This window comes from Muscardinus avellanarius (genome assembly GCF_963383645.1).
Source record: "Muscardinus avellanarius genome assembly, chromosome: 14".
NCBI lineage: Eukaryota > Metazoa > Chordata > Mammalia > Rodentia > Gliridae > Muscardinus > Muscardinus avellanarius.
The window spans coordinates 70,040,710-70,061,669 of NC_137800.1; the positions used below are offsets into that span (position 1 = coordinate 70,040,710).

At 42.1% G+C, this 20,960-nt stretch overlaps 1 protein-coding gene across 1 annotated transcript in view; it reads left to right on the forward strand.

Annotated features, from left to right (window-relative positions):
- Positions 1–20,960, forward strand: part of HIVEP1 (HIVEP zinc finger 1) — a gene marked incomplete at both ends in the record, with an annotated part of 124,349 nt that overhangs the window by 77,453 nt on the left and 25,936 nt on the right. Inside the window, one exon of the mRNA XM_080710936.1 lies at positions 13,164–19,111. Within this exon, the coding sequence (XP_080567062.1) occupies positions 13,164–19,111 (5,948 nt within the window). The remainder of the gene's footprint in view (positions 1–13,163; positions 19,112–20,960) is intronic.

Below are 20,960 nucleotides of genomic sequence, written 5' to 3' on the forward strand. Positions count from 1 at the left end.
TTCACCTTGTGTCAGTTCTATTTGTAATATGCTAATTTCTATGTGTTCAAGTTGTCCAAGTAAATTTGAATAAATGTTCTCTTATTATAAGTAGTTTTTTCTGTTTTTATACAATTTTAATAATTGATTGACTTTCTGATTATGAACAGTTTTTAAAAGCTATTTGGTGCCGGCGTGGTGGCGCACGCTTGTAATTCCTGCGCTTGGGAGATGGAGACAGGAGGATTGCGCAGGTTTGAAGGCCAGCACTGGCTTAAGAGACCCTGTTTCCAAATTTTAAAAAAAAGTATAAAATAGGTCTGGGAGTGTAGCCCAGAGGTAGAAGGATTCCATCCCCAGTACTACCAAAAAAAAAAAAAAAAAGAAAGTTTATTAGGTTGGAGATTTGTGGCAGGATTACAGGTAGCAGGAGCCCCCTTCCAAGAGTTGAGCAGTGTTGTATCTTCCCTGGTTTAACTCCTTTAGCGAAGCGATTCTTTGTATTGTTTTGAGTGGCATTTGGCTTGAACTTTTACTCCATTCTTGCTTTCCTTTTCAGGGTCTGAGATTCTAGTTCAGGATTGGTACTGTGTACTGATTGTTTTTCAGTATAGTTTCATTAGAAAAGCTAACAAGGCCTAGATCTATGTTGGTTGGGAAAACTTGTATTTGACTAAATGCCACAAGAAGACTATAATCTGTTTAGCCAGCTTTTAATGAGACATGGGGATGCTCTCAGGTTGCTGTTGTATCGTTGGCGGCTCAAAGGTTTCAAGGCTGTTCATCTTCACATTTCTTCTCTCCTGTTTTATGAGCTTTTCCATTTACTTGCTTTTGAATTGTCTGCTATTACTATCATGTATTTAAATTCTTTAAGCTTTATTATTTTACTTGCAGCTTGTGTTAGCCAGTGCTTTGTTACTGTGACACCACCTGAGATAACCAGTAAGGAGGAAAACTTATTTTGGCTCACAGTGTTGGAAGGGTCAGTCCTTAGGTGGTTGGCCCTCTTGGTTTTGGGCTAGTGACTAGGTGGTAGATAACAGCAGGAGCCTGTGGAGGAAGAGCTGCTCACCTCCTGGCAGCTGGGAAGCAAGAGAGAGAGCAAGAGACCCACAGTCCCCTGCAAGGACACGCCCTCGATGGCCGTGGCAAGAGAGTTCTCACCAGGCCCTCGGCTCCTGCAGGTTTATACCGTCCTCAGCAGAGCCTAGCTGGGCACCAGCCTTTACCAGATGAGCCTTTAGGGGACATTTTAAGTTCAGGCTGTAGTTGGTACTCATTTTAATTTGTTCACATACCACTTTTTTTTTTTTTGGCTATTCATTTTGTCTTATATCTCTTATTTGTATCTGGGATACTTTTTTCTTGAAGAACAGTCTTTTAATTTTCCATTAGTGTAGGTCTGTTGTGACAAGTTCTTTCAAGTTTCATTTATTAGAAAATGTCTGTTTCACTTTCATCCTTGAAAAGGTTCTTGCTGGATATGGAGGCATGGATTTCTAGCTTGGCAGTTTGTTTATTTGAGTGCATTGTTGTGCTACATGCCAGTTTAACTATTGCTCCTTTTAAAATAATCTGTTTTACTATCATTATTAATATATTTTTCTGACTACTTTTAAGAAATTTGGTCTTGTCTTTGTTTCAGAATAATGTCCATGGGTGTGATTTGTTTTTATCTTCCATGAGCTTTATAAAATGCTCTTGAATCTGCAGGTTCACGTGTTTTCATTAGTTTTTAGTTCTTTGATCTTATCTCCTCAAATTATTGCCCATTGTTTTATGTCTTTACTCTCTGAGATTCCAGTAGGCCTCTCTACACTGCTTCTGGCTACTTGGTCTGCCTGTGAACTTTACATCCTCTGTCTCTGCAGATATGTCTGCTTCTTCATCCTCCTCGCTTCACTATTTATTTACTGTCTTCTTCAGTTGTCCTAATTGAACTTAAATTCACCCAGTGAGTTCTAAGTTTTTTGGTTTTATTAATTCTATAGTTTATATTTAGCTTTTCAAATATTTTATCTCTTTGTATACCTTCTAGTTCTCCTCTGAAAGTTTCAATTATCTTATCCTTGTAAAAAATATGCACTTAAAGTCTTTGAGTATCCATTCTAGTAATATTGGGCTTGTGATACTGGTTCTTGCATGTTAAATTCCTTTCTCTGGTACCTGGTTATCTTTGAATATGTTTTGAACATCTTATTTGAAAAATTATAGAAGTATTATAAAGCTTAAGTTGATATTTTCCTTCAGAGAAGATTTAATTTTCTTCTGCCAGGCTTATAGGATAACTAGTAATTAAGATCATGTTTCAGTTTGAGATCTTATTTATTTTTGAGAGGGGGCCATTAAAAATGAGTTGCAGTTTATGCAAAGCTTACCCTACATTCAGTTCTTTTATTACTAGAGGGAAACCTTTTGGCCCCTAACTGAAAACATGTAGGATTTAATATGCACTCCAGGTAGATAAACATGGAGAAATCTCACCTATACCTATGGGTTTGGTTATTTGTCCCTTAACTCCCACAGGTTGCCAGCAGAACTGCTTTTGGCTACTACTGAATACACAAATGCTGTTTGGGCAAAAGAAGCCCAAATGCTAGCGTCACCTTTTTGGACTTTTATCCTCACCAGACTTGACCCAGTAACGTTTCACTACATTTTCAACGCCTCAGTACCTTCACTCTGTAAATATTTATATTTTGCTTAGCTTATTTATTGTGTTAAGGGAAATATGAATTAATTTCTTGATTCTTCATTATCAGAAGTCCCTAATAAAAGTTAATTTATACATTACTAAATAACCTCTGGGTGTGGTGGTGCATGCTTGTAATCCTAGTATTTGGGAATTTGAGACAGGAGGATCACATATTCAAGGCCAGCCTCAGCTATTTGGTGAGGCCCTCTGTAACTTAGACCCTGTTTTTAAGTAAAAAAAAAAAGAAGAAAATGGGGCTGGGGGTGTAGTTTGGAGGTAGAATGCACCTGGGTTCTATCCCTAATACTGCAAATTTGTAAATAAATACATACATAAATATCAACCCTTTCTCTGCCTTATATATTGCAGATACATCTCTCAGTTTGTGTTTACATTTTATGATAAATCTTATATGTTTATACATACAAATTTACACACACATACCCAGAGAGTACTTTTTTTTTTTTTTTTTTTTTTTTGCGGGTCTGGGGATGGAACCCAGGGGCATTTGGCCTCCGAGCTACACCCTGTCTGCCCTATTTTTTATTTTTTATTTTGAAACAGGGTCTCACTGAGTTGCAAAGAGCCTCACTAAGTAGCTGAGGCTGTCCTTGAACCGTGATCCTCCAGTCTCAGCCTCCAGAATTCTGGGATTACAAGCGTGCACCACCACGCCTGGCTCTGTGTGAGAGAGTACTTTTTATGCATTTGTTTTGCTTACAATGTATGTTCTTAACTGAAGACGAGGGAAGTGTTTATGTTTTCCTAGTTTTTTCAGTGGCTATAGATTTTACATTGAATATTTGAACTTATTTTAGTAAAGGCATTTTCTTACCACCTACTTTTAATCTAGAGGAATCTTCAGCTCCCAAAGCCCATAACTTCCCCTCATTTGCAAGCCCCCGTTGTCCATTAGGACAAGTGTTCAGGGGCGCCAGGCTATGGCTGTGGGCATTTTGCAGGCCGCTATATTCCACTCTGCCTTGTAGCACCATGGTCCAGCTGTGTTACACTGTTTTACATTTTAATGTGTGAAAATTTTGAAGTGGTGAAATTTTTTAAAAATCTACTTACAATTTTATTCTACTATTAACATTTTCAGAGGTCTTCATTGGTACGCGTAGATACAAATTAAAGTTTTAACATTTCAATACAAGTCTGGTGGCAATGAATTCTCTCAGCTTTTGTTTTTCTGAAAAAGTCTTTGTTTTGCCTTCATTTTTGAAAGCTTAATTATTTCTTGGTTAAAATGCTGGGTTGACAGTTTATTTTTTTTTCTTTCAGTAATGCAAAAACATTATTCTCTAGTTCCTGTGAGGTCTATGTAATTTTTATCTTGGATTCTCTATGGGTAATATGTTTTTCTACCCTCTGGTTATCTTCAAAAATCTTCTCTCTATTCTTGGTTGTCAACAATTTGAATATGATGAATATATTTAGTTTTCCCTTCTTTTTCTTTTGTTCTTTTGCTCCTTTCCTTATTCTTACTTTTTTCTGTTTTTAGACTAATTCTGGTTGCTGTTAAGACTTTTGAATCTGTGGTTTGCTTGTTATTTTTAGAAAAACGTGGGCTATTATTTCTTCATGTTTTCTACTTGTCTGTTTTCTTCCTCCGTGCAATTCTAGTTATATATTACTATTCCATATTGAATGTTTTGTCTCTCTCTCTCTCTCTCTCTCTCTCTCTCTCTCTCTCCCTCTCCCTCTCCCTCTCCCTCTCCCTCTCCTTTCTCACATTATTTCTCTCTTTGTGTTCCTGTTTGGTTATTTTTATTGACTTGTCTGTACCTTTCTTTTACATGGAGTACTAATGAATGTGTCACAGGCTTTCTTGGTCACCGCTACACTTTGATTTCTAGCATTTTGAAATTGACCTGTCTCTCTGCTTAAATGCCCATTTGATTGCAAGTTGCCCACCTGTTACTCCGGATCCTTCAGCCTACAAATCATAGGTCCTTGTCTGGAATTCCCGTGTCTGGCTTGTCTCAGAGTCCAGGAGTCTGGTTGTATTGATTGTTTTACCTCTTGACACTAGCTTTTTTTTTTTTTTTTAAATCTGTGTGCACCCATATCTTCAATTTTTATTTCTTTTACTGTATTTTGGTTATTAACAAAGATACCAAGTTCAGCAGCTTCCAAACTCTTGGCAGTGAGTTCTGAGAGCTTTACCTCTTGACAGTTTCCAAGAGCTGCTGAACTAGGGAGTTGAGTCGTTTTGGAGTTTCAGTGTGCTACTCAGGCTTCTGGTTCTGCATGCCATGCCATGACCTACCACTTCCTTGTGTTTGTGGTGGGGGCTGGGGGGTTGGAGGCCTGCTCTTTGTTAGTCTCCCTGCTGGCGTTCCACTGCCTGGGCCATCAGTGCAGCGGAGTTTTTCTTCCCCAGCAGTAGACCAACTGTTGTCTCAGTGCTGGGCTTCTATTTGGAGAGGTGAAGGTTGCTCTGTTATCTTGGTCCAGCCAAGTCCTGTGTTTCTAGCCCTTCCCAGGGAAGCTGGACAGTTTCCTCCTCTGTTTGCCCTGGCCACAGTGGGTTTCTCTAGTGACAGGGCTGGTTTCACGTCTCTTCTGCTGCCTGAGTATGGAGAGAGCTGCTTCTAGGAAGTGTGAGTGGCCAGGCTAGGAGACAGCTGTGAGTGTGTATGGCTCCCTGCTGTTGGGCCCAGCTCTTTAGCCCGTGTTTGGCCTTCAGCAACTGGGGACAATGTTAAGTGGTGTTTTCTCATTTATTTGTGTAGCCTCCAGGTCTTTCTTCTGTTCTGTGCCCCAGGTAAGACAGACCATCTCTCCCACATCCAAGTTCAGACAGTGGCTGTCCTGTTACCATGCTTTTTGATGCGCTCAGGAGAGGTTCTGATTCTTGCATTTTATGTAATTTTTCTCATTGTTTAGGTGGAAATAACCCTATTCAAATTGATTCACCTTGAAGCATATTCAGCTTTATTTGTTTGTTTGTTTATTTATTTATTTATTTATTTATTTATTTATTTATTTATTTATTTATTTGTGGTACTTGGGTTCCTGGAAGCCCTTCTACCTCTGGGCTACACTCCCAGACCTATTTTGTACTTTTTTTAAAATTTGGAAACAGGGTCACTTAAGCCAGCTACGCTGGCTTCAAACCTGCACGATCCTCCTGTCTCTGCCTCCCAAGCGTGGGGATTTCAAGTCTGTGCCACTATACCTGGCTAGCTATTTTTATTTTTAAAAATAAGAAAGAGCTGAGCATGGTAGCACACACCTATAATCTCAGTATTTAGGAAGCTGAGACAGGAGGATTGCAGGCTCATGGTCAGCTTCAACAAGTTGGTGAGACTCTCCACAACTTATTGAGACCCTGTTTAAAAAAAAAAAAAATGGGCCTGAGGGTGTAGCTCTGAGGCAGAATGCTTCTGAGTTCAATCCCCAGTACCACAAAAGTAAATTAATAATTAATATATAAATTATGGAAAGATGTTAATTTTATTAAACATCATTCACCTTTTCTAAAAATGAATTGCTAATTGAAATTTCCAACATGATGAATTATATTAATAGGTTGTCTACTATTTAATATTTCTGAGTTTCTCTTATATAGGTAATTCTTTCATTAACAAATATTTCTTGAGCACCTTTCTTTCAAATATTTCTTGTAGCACCCACATATAATCAGAATGTAGACAGTCACAGAAATCAGTGAACAGAGTGTTTTATAGTAGTAATGAGGATAGAATGGAGAGGGTGGTGAGCAGGACTGGACGACTGCTTTAGGTAGACTGGAAGAACTGCTGGAAGGTAACACTGGTGCTGTCATCCGAAGGCTGGAAATGGTCCAGTCATTTAGAGTTGAGAGTAGGGAAGGTTTTTCAAGGTGAGAAGATGTCAGATTCCAGTCCTCAGGGGCAGGAAAAAGACTGGCCAGTTTTCTCAGGTGACTGGCACATAGTGAATACGAGGAAAGAGAAGAGAGAGGTTGGAAAGGTAATTGAGAATTGGATGACCGTGCAGCCTTGGTGGCCTTGTCAAGATGTAATTATGTTCCAGGATGTGTAGGAAGAACTGGGCAATGAGCTGACTAGCTGCTTGGTTCTTGCTAAGTGAGTTGTCTTCTCTGTTTTGCATTCAAGGCACAGAGTGACCTGCCTCTGTGATGTCTTCCAGTCATTTCCCACATTCTGCTAATGCATGAACAGCAAGGCTCGCTGCTTCCTGTTCTCTAGGTGCCTTAGGACTTCCCTGTGCCTGTCCGCACTTTTCCCTAGAAGTCCTTCCCTCTGCCCCTCAAGGCAGACTTCTCAATATGGTGCTCCACTTCATCTCCATTTCAATTAGTGGTACCCACATCACCGCAGTAGCTTCCTGATTATACCGCTTCATCTCACATTAACTTATTATATGTCTTGCATCTGTAATCTTCCGTGCTTTCTAAATCCTCCTTGTAGGCACCTAATCTTCCCTTATCCTACAGAAATCTCTTGGCCTCATATCTTAACACTGACATCTGGCCTTTCTCTTCCTTCATAGCCAGATTTCCAGGAAGTAGTTTCTTGTTGCTTGCCCTGGTGCCTCCCTCGCCTCCCTCAACTCCCTCACTCTTTCCAGTATCTGAGATGGTTGTGACCCCTGACCCACTGACATTGCTCTCATGTCAAGATGACCTTGTCCTTCTAGGCCCCACGACCACCAAACCCAGTGGCCTCTTGTTCATTTTCATCCCGTGTGTCTGAATGGTGTGCTTAGCACTGTTGGCCATCTCTTCCTTTTAAAGTCCTCCAATCTAATCCACTATCAACTGTTTTATGTTATCTTTCTGATCCCTCCTTCCATTTTGTTTTCTCATTTCTAGCCTATCTTTAAATAAAGCACTTGCCCAGACTTCCTTTGTCAGCCTTCTCTTTCCAGTGTATCTCTGACTGATCATTTCTTTACTTTTATAAAACCAGCTCTAAATCTGTGTTCCTAGATCTATGCCCTGGACCAGATTTCTCTCTAAGGAAAGAAAAGAATGTGCATGCATACTTCATGTATCATAATTTTCAGATTGCTATGTAATCTTGTAATTATTTTAAGTGGTTGTGTAATGTTAAGTGTCTATGGCATAATTAGCTTAGCCATTTTTCTATTGAAAATTACTTGTCCTGAATTTTCAGTTACAGTTTATAGTTTGACACACATACATTGAGTTTGAGATGCAGTGGGATGGTGAGTGAGGGCCCATTTTCCCTCTCTAACTCCCATTAAAGCCAGGGAGCCTCAGCAGAGTTCCTGGCTGTCCTTTTACATGCTTTCTTGCCTTGATTCAGCTTAAAGGCCCCCTGTCACCACCCGAGTTCTGGGCAGCTTTTTAGACTCTGGCACAAACTATGGAAAAAGCCTTCTAAATGGCTCCCCCTGCCTCTGATGTTTTGACTCCCTGACCCAACCTCCTCTCAGTTTGTTAGAAAAGTAGTAGTTCTTGTGTCCCTGTGGTCCAAGAGAGATCTAAAGTTTTTCATACTATCATATCTGAGTAAATCTGAAAAAAGATTCCCCTTCAGTCAAAGTGGGATTCTAACCACACCATTAGGCTATAGTTTTCCATACGCACTACCTACTTTATAAATGTTCTTTTCTATTTCTAGTTAGTAGCTCAGTTGCTTCTTGAGCAAGGGAACTTGCTTGTTCTAATTTTTGATCCCCTAGGAGTAATCCTGGACACCAGCTAACAGTGGGATCCCAAACTCTGTTCTTCTCTAAATATATAGGAGCCCAAACAAACGGACCTGTGTGTTTAGTATGCCAGCACTTTCCTGCCTAACGGAGAGGAACCCTGGATTTTATCAAGCTCAGCAAGGCCGTAATTCTGATGGTGGCAGTGTGCCATTTTTGGCTTCCTCTCCTGAGGAATTTGTATCTTCTAAAATTACCCTATATTCAGATTTTTGACCTGTTGATGCCTTGGAGTTTCTGCTGGATTTTGAGCCATTTCTAATACCCACTGACAAAATAGAGAATGTAACTTCTAGCAGTTGACTGACTCTGTTTTGAATACTTTTCCTTTCTTTTCAGTCTGACCATATGTTCTCCTAGGTAAAGAAAGACAGCTGTGTTTCATCCCTGGTGTCAGCTAAACTTAAGAGGGTCAGGAGTGGAGAAACAGCATTTCTGGAATCACAGGGTGGTATATAGAAAGCAGAGCCTTTGCTGCAAGGGCAGAAGGTGGGCCTGCATGTTGGCTGGTGGGGGATACAGGAGACAGGCACTGGCCTTGAGCTGGCTCCTCCTCTTGTAGCCCTTCTACTTCTGCTGCTTGTCTAGTAGCCCTTCAACTTCTCTTGTAACCCTCCCTACTTTTCTTCATCTCCACTAATGTATTTTCACTACAGCCCACCATACAACAAAGTGCTTTTAGCACAAATATTGAAGGTGAAGAGTTGTTCCGCCTTACCCCAGGCCAGCTGTATTTCTGCTTTAGGGTGCTCTCTTCTATACATCTCTTAGCTTTAGGGCTCCTGGGAACTGCATGCCCCATGTTGTAGGTAATAGCTACAAAGTTTGGTGATTGTGACAAACCTCATCTGTTGGTAAGAGGGAGAGCAGAAATAACACCAGCTCCTCTCTAACAGAGTGATTTGAAATCAACCAATCTTAAGGTGAGTTTTAAATAACCTCAGGTATAGATAGTATTCTCAGAAAACCCAGCAGCCTCCACCTTCTACAGTAGGGCATCTGTTCCCAGGAGCAGGCATCCGCTATGAGCACTCCAATCCCAAATCTTGAGAATCAGGGATGAAGAGTGCAAATCAGCAGAGGCACAAGCTTGCACCACTTCACCTCTAGAGTGAATGTGTGATACTTGTCTCACGTATGCCTGGCAGCCCCTCTGCTCACATCTCTCATTCCCTCAACCTATCATCCTCTCTGGTCCTTATACCAGGCATCAAGTTCTAAAGGTCATCCCACTGCTTCCTCCATGCCCAAGAGCCCCTGACAGAGGAGGGACTTTGCACCTTTAAGGAGAATGGAGCCAGACATGGAGTATACTTGTAATCCCAGTACTTATGAGGCTGAGGCAGGAGGCTCACAGCTTCTCAGCCAGCCTCAGCTACTTAGTTGAGGCCCTCCGCCAATTTAGTAAGACCCTGTTTCAAAATAAAGGATTAAAAAATAGGGCTGGGGGTGTAGCTTGGAGGTAGAATGCTCTTGAGTTCCATTCCTGGTACCACCAAAAAAAGAAGAAGAAGGAGAAGGAGAATAATGAACGCTTTTAAGCAGACAGAACCCAGGAAGAAGGAATGAAGGCAGGTCAGAAAAAGACTGAAGCGCATGTTTTCAGTGGAATGCTCCTCCCCATGATCCAGGCAGTGGAAAAGTCTTGAGAACATGAGAGACAGAAACCCAGCCCTGAAGAAGCGATGACTACAGAATCATGAGTGCTTCTGAAGCAGAGAGTTAATGAGGTCTTACATTTGTTAAAGCAAGACCACACACTTAATATGAGACAGTAAAATAAGGTGAAATAGGGAATGTGGAACTAAGAGAATAAGACGAGAATAAAACATCAGCCCAGAACCAATAAATAAATTTCAAACAGTAAATAATGGCCTGAAAATTCAATTATTTGACATAAAGGGGAAACCTTAAGAAAGTTGTAGAGAAAGCAAAAAAAGAAAGAGATATGAAAGCAATTAAAATCATCATAAGGGTAGTCAAGGACAAATATAACTGACTTACCTTATCTGAAACCTTTTCCCATAGAAGAACTGTATTCCAAGGAAAAACCTTATCTCAAAGAAAAAATAAGCCAGAAAATATGTTGAATGGTGTAACATGAAAAGTTCCCTGAAGTAAACCAAGTTGCCAGGAGGCAAAGGAGTATATAACATTTTGAAAAGAAGGACTATTAGCACTGGTCAAGTGTTAAGATTCCAACAGAGAAGTAAGAATAAACAGCTTTGCAAATAGAAGTGAAATATTACAAACTGACTAACCGAGGATGAGCAGTCTATATCTAAAAATGTACCTGTAGTTCAAAAAATTTGTTTGAAATGCCTGTTTTTCTAATTCTTAACAGGGACTTAAAAAAATTGTATGTCATTATATAGAAAAATGGGTATGTTTAGCTTCCAGGCGTGGTGGTGCATGCTTGGAATCCAGAATTTGGGAGGCTGAGACCGGAGGATCGCGGTTCATGGAGAGCCTCAGGTACTTAGTGAGCCCCTCTGCAACTTAGTGAGGCCCTGTTTTTTTTTTTTTTTTTTTTTTTTTTGTGGTACTGGGGTTCCTGGAAGCCCTTCTACTTCCAGGCTACACTCCCAGACCTATTTTTACATTTTTATTTGGAAACAGGGTCTCCTAAGCCAGCGCACGCGGCTGGCTTCGAACCTGCGCGATCCTCCTGTCTCTGCCTCCCAAGCGCGGGGATTACAAGCGTGCGCCACCACGCCCGGCATGAGGCCCTGTTTTAAAAAAAAAAAAATAGGTAGGATGTAGCTCAGAAGTCGAATGCCCCTGGGTTCCCATCCCCACACCCGCAAAAAAAAAAAAAAAGAAAGAAAGAAAAGAAAAGAAAAAAAAAAAAAGAAAAATGGGTATTAGCAATTCCTTTATTTTCACTTCAGCTGCATTTTCTTTTAGGTATAATTGAAGTTAGCTCTTATTCTTCTTGAGTAAAACAAAATATTTCTGACTATTATACCTATCAGTAGATTTTTGCATTTTTAGTTGGAGTATAAGGCACTGCTTAATTTTAAAAAATAACTTTACCTAAAAATAAAAGTTTATTCCAGGAAAATCATGTGAAACACTGTAAGATAATCATTTGCACTGTAGCCAGGACTCTGGCAGACAGGTTGCCCAGGAGCCTTGGCACAGGCGATGCTCCTAGCCTCTGGTATGTAGCTTCTCAGCCTGCCACTCCAAATGGGTTCCCATCTACAGTTTTATATTTATTTTCATAACCTAGTGGCTTCCACTTTTATGATACCCCACCTCCCAACTTCTTGGAAGTAGATGGAAAAACTACACACCCTCTATGATGATTGTCATTTTTATTTTGCCCATTTGCCTGGGACCCTCAGCGTCAAACAGCTATCCTTGACTTTGTGACCTGTATATCTTGAGGAGAGTAAACATCATTTCATAAATGAGTGGACTGAGGAATAAAAGCATTTCTCAAACATATTTTATAAAGATGAACAGTACTGATAGTTTTTTCCTATTAATCTTCATCTGAAATAATATAATCATGAGCACCCTCCCCCTTTGGCCCTTCTGATGATGGTGGGTAAATGTGTCTGTAATAGAGCAGTACATTTTTCACTAAACAAATATATGAGAGCATATAAGTGGTATTACAATGCAACTAGGATATTTTTATGTAAATTTTCATCTTCAATTAATGCAAAGTAGTTATTACAATATAGACATTTTGGCCTAATATGAATTTTAAATATATGTATACATATATTTGAATAAATAAGTAAAACCTTTGGGTTCATTATAAGTAACTAGTATGTGGTTGAATTATATGCCCATAGATCCAGCAAATAAAGATCAACTAAATTATGACATATAATTTATTATTTACCAAACTGTAATAGTTGATAGAGATCATGAGTATTTGATGTCACTTAAATGCTGATTTATTTCCAGCACATCTAGAAATGAGGATGGTTTCATTTCTTCTCCCATGCAGTAAGTTTTACTTGTCTACCTACTTGTCTATCATTAATGACAAAGAAACACAACCAGGGAACATTTTATTCAGTTTAAATAAAGTTGGTTTTGTTTTGTTTTGTTTTGGTCTGTTTGTGTGTTTAACAAAGGGCCATTATAGTATTATGAACTTTAAAATTTTGCTGGTGAGAAACTATATACAAATGGATATTTTACATTCATAATTTTTTGTTCATTGATGTAATTGCTGTTAGCAGTACTTCATAATTCTACCAACTAAAAAATCATGATCATCCAAAATATGTTCACTCTATAAATGATTATGTAGTAACCAGTTTTTCTCATAAGAATATTAGTATTGCATATTTAGAAACTTGCTGAAAAGCTTGCTTTAAAAGATCCTTAATGCGATAAGATAGATACCCAGCATGAAAGGTTGAATTTCCTTCTTTGTTCAAAATTCCTAGACTGTGGTGTTGACAGAGTCCTCAGTTATGGGAGTGAAAAGGGTATGTTAGAGTGAAAATTTAGTTGTAAAAGATCTGGTTCTAGAAAGAAATTTCAGGAAGTCACACTAAGGTTCACATGAGTATTCTGAAAAGTTTGAGTGGCAATGTTCTTAAAATTGCCAGAATGTTAGAATGCAGTTTTCTTAAAATAGGCTTTCCCAGGTGGAGGATGGAGCTCAGTAGGGGGGCACTTGCTTAGCATGTGTGAGGCCATCAGGCAGGCTGGCTTTTCTTCTTCAACTGTTACAGCACCCTCATGATAGTAATCTTAATTTCAAAAAGTTATTGTTGGTATATGTACAATTTCACTAATTGGTATTCTTTCTTCTTTTTATCCACAGGAATCCTAGAGGCAGGTGTTAAAGGAGCTTCAGAATCCCTTAAAGGTGTGAAGCGAAAAAAGATTGTTGCTGAGAATCACCTGAAAAAGATACCAAAATCCCCCCTGAGAAATCCTCTTCAGGCAAAACATAGACAAAACACAGAAGAGTCCTCTTTCGACGTTCTTCAGAGGGCTTCCGAGTCTCACAAGAAACAGAATTCTGTTTCTGTACGAAATGGGAAGCAGTTTCCCAAACAGAATGGTGAGACACCTGGGATAATTGCGGACACCTCACAACCCGAGGACCCTGCCTCCCCAGAGAAGTCTGCGTTTCTGCAGCGGCCATTGGAACTGCGGAGATGGCGGTCAGAAGGCTCTGCCCCTGCCAGGCTCAGTGGCCTCCAAGAGAAATGGGACTCAGACTCATTGTCCAGTAAATCCAGGACTGACAACAATGATTGTATCTCTTCTCATTGTAATACTACTTCCCCCTCGTATACCAACACCGCTTTTGATGTCTTACTGAAAGCAATGGAGCCAGAACTGAGCACCTTGTCACAAAAGGGCTCATCTTGTGCAATTAAGACAGAAAAACTGAGACCAAATAAAACTGTACGATCCCCTTCTAAGTCAAAAGATGGTTTAGCAAAGGCCCCAAATCAAACGGCGCAAGAACCCGTTGCCGAATTGCAGTATTCTCCTTGTACCTCATACACAGTGCACGTGTCAGCTACTCAGACGAATGAACAAATGGGAGCCCAGTCGGTTTCCCACCCAGAAAATCAGCGTGAACACTTTGTTTCCAAACCTAATCAACACAATCCGCAGCTTCCAGGGCTTCCCAGTTTCCCAGGACCACTGACAAATCTGCAAAATCAAGAGAACGCCAAGCTCGAGCAGGTGTATAACACAGCAGTGACTCCCGCCCTGGGTCTCACTCCTCCTTCCAGTAGAACTCAGGGTACGCCTGCAAACCAGCACTCAGATTCTACCCCACCCGTGTCCATAAGTCCAGCCAGCTCCACCCAGCTGCCCCCCACGCCAATCTACAGTTCAGCTCACGTTGCCTCTGTTGTCAATCAAAGCGTAGAACAAATGTGCAATCTTCTTCTGAAAGATCAGAAGCCAAAAAAACAAGGAAAATATATCTGTGAGTACTGCAATAGAGCTTGTGCGAAGCCTAGTGTGCTTTTGAAGCATATCCGCTCCCACACTGGAGAGCGGCCCTATCCCTGTGTGACTTGTGGGTTTTCCTTTAAGACTAAAAGTAACCTCTATAAGCACAAAAAGTCCCATGCACATACTATCAAACTGGGGCTTGTCTTGCAACCAGATGCTGGTGGTTTGTTCCTCTCCCAAGAGTCCCCCAAAGCACTTAGTGTCCACTCAGATGCCGAAGATAGCGGGGAGAGTGATGAGGAGGGCTCCACCGAAGGGAGGCATACCGACCCAGGCGCCATGGAGCTGCAGCCTACACAAACGATGAAGACGGTATCGAATTCTGAAGTGCTACCAAAATCAAGTTCCATTCCAAGCAATCCAGATCATGTGATCGGTGAGCTCTTGCCACAGGACAGATCTTCAGAGTCACAAGCCATGATGGACTTACCGAAAGTTGTGGTCCACTCCATTAGCCTGTCCCCTTTGAGAACTGACAGCCCAAAGGTCGTCAGTCCCAAGCCAGAACTTCCTAGTGCACAGAGACAAGTAGCAAATACACTGTCGCATTCAGCTGGTGCAACCACCCCAGAGACTGATGAGAAGCTCCAGCAGAAAGGAGACTCAAGTCTGCGGGAAGGAAAACCAGACTCTCACGGGGGAACCACGCATGCCCAGCTCCAGCGGCAGCAGGCTACCGATTACTCCCAAGAGCAGCAGGGGAAGTTGCTTCTGAGCCCTCGGAGCTTAGGAAGCACCGACTCGGGCTACTTTTCACGTTCTGAAAGTGCCGATCAAACAGCAAGTCCACCGACTCCCTTCACCAAAACCTTTTCTACGGTAGAACCAGATGCGGCTAAAAATAACGGGCTTTCTGTACCTCACGTCGCTACACCAGCACCCTCTTTGACGACAGGGGAAAAGCCTTCCCCCTCTGCAGGCCAGATGCGCCCGCCATTGGCAACGAAAACACTGGAGGAGCGGATATCGAAGCTCATCTCAGATAATGAAGCCTTGGTAGATGATAAGCAACTGGACAGCGTAAAGCCCAGGAGAACCTCCCTCTCCAGACGAGGAAGCATTGATTCCCCCAAGTCATACATATTTAAAGATTCTTTCCAGTTTGACTTGAAACCAATGGGACGGAGAACAAGTTCTAGCTCTGATATACCAAAGTCCCCTTTCACCCCAACTGACAAGTCAAAACAGGTATTCCTCCTGTCCGTCCCTTCCCTTGACTGCTTACCTATTACGAGAAGTAACTCCATGCCAACTACAGGCTACTCAGCAGTTCCCCCCAATATCATTCCTCCTCCCCACCCGCTGCGGGGAAGTCAGTCATTTGATGACAAAATTGGCACTTTGTACGATGATGTCTTTGTGCCAGGACCTAATACGTCTGTGCCCCCAAGTGGTCATCCCCGCACTCTTGTCAGACAGGTGGCAGTGGAGGACACTTCAGCCAGTGAAAACCACATCTTGGGCCCTGGACAGTCTGTGGACGAGGGCGTTCAAGGGTGCCATGCTGCCACTGAAACTGCATCAGCCCGGAGCAAGGTCCCTCCGCAAGGCCCACATCTTGAAAAGAAGAAGTCACACCAGGGTCGGGGGACCATGTTTGAGTGTGAAACCTGCAGAAACAGGTACAGGAAGCTGGAAAATTTTGAAAACCATAAGAAATTTTACTGTTCAGAGTTACATGGGCCCAAAACGAAGGTGGCCATGCGAGACCCTGAGCACAGCCCCCTGCCCGGTGGTGCGCAGCCTCAGGTCCTGCACTACCGAGTCGCTGGCCCTGCCGGGGTCTGGGAACAGACGCCCCAGATAAGAAAAAGGAGGAAAATGAAGAGCGTTGGCGACGATGAAGAGCTTCAGCAAAATGAAAGTGGAAGAACTTCTCCAAAAAGCTCTGACTCCCTTCAGTTTCAGCTGGGCTCCACTCCTCCCGGCCTGTCCAAACACACTGTCGCCATAACAGGTAACCAGCAGCATAGGAATGTGCAGGTGCAGAATTCCCAAATTCAGCTCATTGCCTGCGAGCAGACCGTGGACCCAAAGCTGTCTTCTGTTGTAGAGCAACAGATGAGTTCCACCTCCCAGGACAGGGTAGAGGTAAAGAGACAGGGGACTGTCATTTCAGTGATCCAGCATACAAACTCCCTGAGCAGACCCAACTCATTTGACAAGCTTGAGCCTTTTGAAGGAGGCTCCTCAGTTTGTTTGCCAGAGCTTAGTAGAACTGGGAAGCCTAGGACTCTGAAAGTGATAGGCATCTCCCCAGAAGACGGTCACCCTTCTCAGAATGTGCCGCACACTCGCCAGCCTGCACCGTCAGACCCTCTTAGAGGAGAGCACTGGGACGGCTCCAGGAAGACCCCAGGTGAGCGACATGTGCTGGGACAGTCCTCCCGGCTCGTCCGACAGCACAATATCCAAGTCCCTGAAATTCTGGTCACAGAAGAGCCAGATCGGGACCTGGAAGCCCAAGGCCATGAGCAGGAAAAATCTGAGAAGTTCAGCTGGCCTCAGCGTAGTGAAACCTTGTCAAAATTACCCACAGAGAAATTGCCACCCAAAAAGAAGAGGCTCCGCCTGGCAGAGATAGAGCACTCCTCTACTGAATCCAGCTTCGACTCCACACTCTCCCGCAGCCTGAGCAGGGAGAGCAGCTTATCACACGCCTCTAGCTTTTCAGCCTCTTTAGACATAGAGGACATCTCCAAGACAGAGGTGCCCCCCAAAGGCGATTTTCCAAATAAAGCAGAGTTTCTTTTGATTTCCCCGGGCTCGAATACCCTGAATGTTCCTGGAAGTCACCGGGAAGTGAGGCGGGCTGCATCGGAACAGATCAGCTGTGTGCAAACGATGGAGATCTCTGACTGCAGAAGCAAGTCGTTTGACTGTGGAAGCATCAGTCCATCCCAGATGATGCCGATAGCCGAATCACAGCCCTCGCCTTCCCTTCCTGGCCCTGGGGTCACTGGACATGTGCCTCTCTTAGAAAGGAGGAGAGGCCCGCTGATCAGACAGATATCTTTAAACATAGCTTCAGATAGTCATCTGTCTCCTGTAAACCCATCATCCTTCCAAAGTGCTGCTCTTCCCAGTGTGAATGCCCTGCCATTTCTGGGTCCTCAGCTCCCTAATACATCTTTGGCTGAGTTTCCTGCAACTACTTTGCACTCCCACACTCAAGTTAAAAATCTGCAAGCAGAAACATCAAGTTCGAGCTCTACTACCCTCTTCCCTGTTCAACAGCTTTTTGGTATCAACTTGTTAAGTCAAACCCACGTACCCTTTGGCTACCAGAACACACAGCTGCCTCTGCAAGTGTCAACACAAAGTGACAAACCAGGTACACATTCCACCTCCTGTGTGTCTTCTGAAAGCCAGGATTGCTTTGCTCCCAAGTACCAATTGCAGTGTCCGGTTTTCACATCCAGTCAGTCTTGCTCTGCCAATCCTGTACATCCTCTGCCGAATCGAGTTCTTTCAAATCCAGTCAGAGCAGATGGCTGTGCGACTTCAGTAGCCCTACCTGCCAAATTAGTAGATCCTGTGACCAGCTCCTGTCCTCTGCCACCGCTGGCGCTTGAGCCGCTGGGTAGCCAGGCACAGAGGGGGCCATCGTCCTTCCTGCTGCCCGTACACCTGCAGAGCAACATCCCCGCTTACTGCTTTGCCACAGTCACATCCCTGCCACAAATTCTAGTGACCCAAGATCTGTCCAACACACCAATGTGCCAGGTTAATCGAAGTATAGTGCCAGTCAGCGAAGAACAAAATTCCCTGCCAAAATCACAGAAAGGTCACCAGATTGTGTTGCCAAACCCAGAGAAAGAACCTGTTTGCAAAAATGTTTTTTCAGAGATGGGCCAAAGTTGTTCTCTCTTCGAATCCTTGCCCATAACTCAGAAAATGTCTGTTGGTAGACTTTCCCCCCAACAAGAATCTTCAGCCTCGAGTAAAAGGATGCTCTCTCCAGCAAATAGTTTGGACATCGCCATGGAAAAGCACCAGAAGCGGGCTAAAGATGAAAATGGAGCTGTTTGTGCCACAGATGTGAGGTCTGTAGAGCCATCAAGTGCAAGAGCTCATGAGGTTAATAAACAGAAAAAACCAGTTTTAGTGAGGCAGGTTTGTACCACTGAGCCCCTAGAAGGTGTGATACTCGAACAGGATGTCTTTTCTAAGCCAGAAACTAGTAGCGAGCCTGTTAGTGTGACAGATGTCTTACCAGCTGACACTGTGTCATCAGGGCGCCCTAAGTTTGTAGTCATAGAGCCCATCAATGAATTGCAAGAATGTGAAAACATCAGGTCATCCACATCATTAGCTCGCACAATTCAAAATTCCCCTGTCACTTCGGACAATACTCACATTTCCCCTTTGAAATCTATTGATAATAACCCAGAAAGACAGTCTCCAGGAGTTAAAAATCAAGGAAACAAAGTGAACATCCAAGGACAGAGCCATCCACCAACCACCACTCTCTCATTATGCAGTGCTGCAGATACACAGCAGCTATCTTTCCCCAGCCTGAAGACTGCAACCAGCTTTACCTGGTGTTATCTGTTAAGACAGAAGTCATTGCCTTTGCCTCAGAATGACCAGAAAACTTCAGCCTACACTGACTGGACAGTAAGCTCCAGCAACCCAAATCCACTTGGATTGCCTACAAAAGTTGCTCTTTCTCTTCTTAATTCAAAACAGAAGACTGAAAAATCGTTGTACTGTCAAGCAATAACCACTCATTCCAAATCAGATTTGTTGGTCTATTCAAGCAAGTGGAAAAGCACCTTAAGCAAGGTACTTGAAGTATAATTTATCCCCAGTTATAGTTTGTGCAGGTTTTAATATGTCTTGATACATTAAAAAATTTTACTTAGTAGTATTTTAATTTTGAATGACAAATTGCGATATATCTGTGTAGATTCTGGGAGTTGTACTGATAAGAGTTACTGGGAGTTCTTTCAGTGGTTCTACCGTTTTGGAAACAACTTATTCTGATTACATTTTTGTTGTTGTTCCTCAGTTAACTATGGTAAGTCTCTGTACTTAATGGTAAAGATGAACACAGCATTGCTGTGATCCTTCTATTAAGGTATTGTCCACGTTAAGTGAGAGGAGATTCTGATTATGCCCTGTCCCTGCTAACTCAGGGAAACAGGTGTGGGGAATCAATATTAGTCTACTTTATTGAGAAATATAAGCACAGAGCCGTTCACACTTCTCCTTTGCATAGTAACCCCTGTCCTTCCCCATGACCAACTCTTTTTCAGCATACCTCTGAGAACCATTAATACTACAGAGAAGATTTACAAAATAATTAGCTCATATACACTATATAAGTTGATTTGGTCAAGATTTAATTTAAGGTCATAAAACCACAATTTGGGGCAATTTGTAGAAGTAGTCTACTTAGAAGTTTAGCTTTATAAAATGAGAAAAATAATTTAATTATTTAAGTAAATAGATAAGGGTATCACATTGGACTCTGGACATGCAGAATTATACAATAAGTTTGTGGCCTCTGCAGGTTCACAAGCATATAATACATGTCCATAGACATTTACATATCAATCAATAAGAAAATACTGCAATATCCAATGATAAAAGAAGAAAGTTTCTATCAGTACCTCTTGGTAAAGGAGGTAAGAATACAGGAAAATATTCCATATTAGGTGGTGCTAATAACAACAACAACAACAACAACATACTTTTATTCCTTGCAAACAACAATAAAAAATGTTTGGTAGACCAGTAAATGACATAGAAGTGAAAAGAAACCTGGTCAAGAACCGCAGAGTTTGGCCTGGCCAAAAGGTTTTGTAAATTTGAAACAGCAACATAGTTTGAAGTTGGAAATATAGGTTAGATCCAAAGCATATGCAGAGAACCAGTGGTGGGCTCTCAGTCGTGGAAGTACATTCAGACCAGTTGAAGAATTTATTTTTAAATGTTCAGGCTCTGAACCCACTAAATCAGAATCTTAGATGAGACCTAATCATGGGGTTTTTGAGCAGAGCTTCATTTATATTGCTGATGTACCTATGAAAAGTGGCTCTCTTTGGCTATAGGTATAGTTCAGAAATAGAATATATGTTTAGCATATGTAAGATCCTGGGTTCAATCCCTTTCAACCCCCCCAAAAGTACCAGGTGCTTTAGAAGATATGTCTGGAAATGCATACCTAGATTTGGATCTCTGAAAAGAACTGCAGGTGGAAGATAAAGTGACGTTCATTTTGTAGGTATAACTAACGGGCCTAGAATGTGTCCTGTGGATTTCTGTTTAAAGGAGGAAAGTTAGAAGAAAGTTTTGTCACACATTTCAGGAGTTGCTCAAGTAGAGAGGCCAAACAAAGATGAAAGCAGAACCATGTATCTGGACTGAATACTTGTGTTAGAGCTGGAGAGTCGAGCCCACGAACAGGCAGTAGTGGAGGAGTGGGTGCTAGATTTGCTGTTGTCCACAGTCCAGATGTCAGTATGTTTATGATTCAAAGTGGAAAAGACCAGACAGATACAGTAAAGCAAAAGGATTTCCAAAGAGACACGAGGTATAAGTCATATAAGCTGGCACTGTGTGGTCAAGCACATTGAGAAAAGGGAAACGATGATGATTTGGGCACTTAACTCATTGATTACTTTGACAA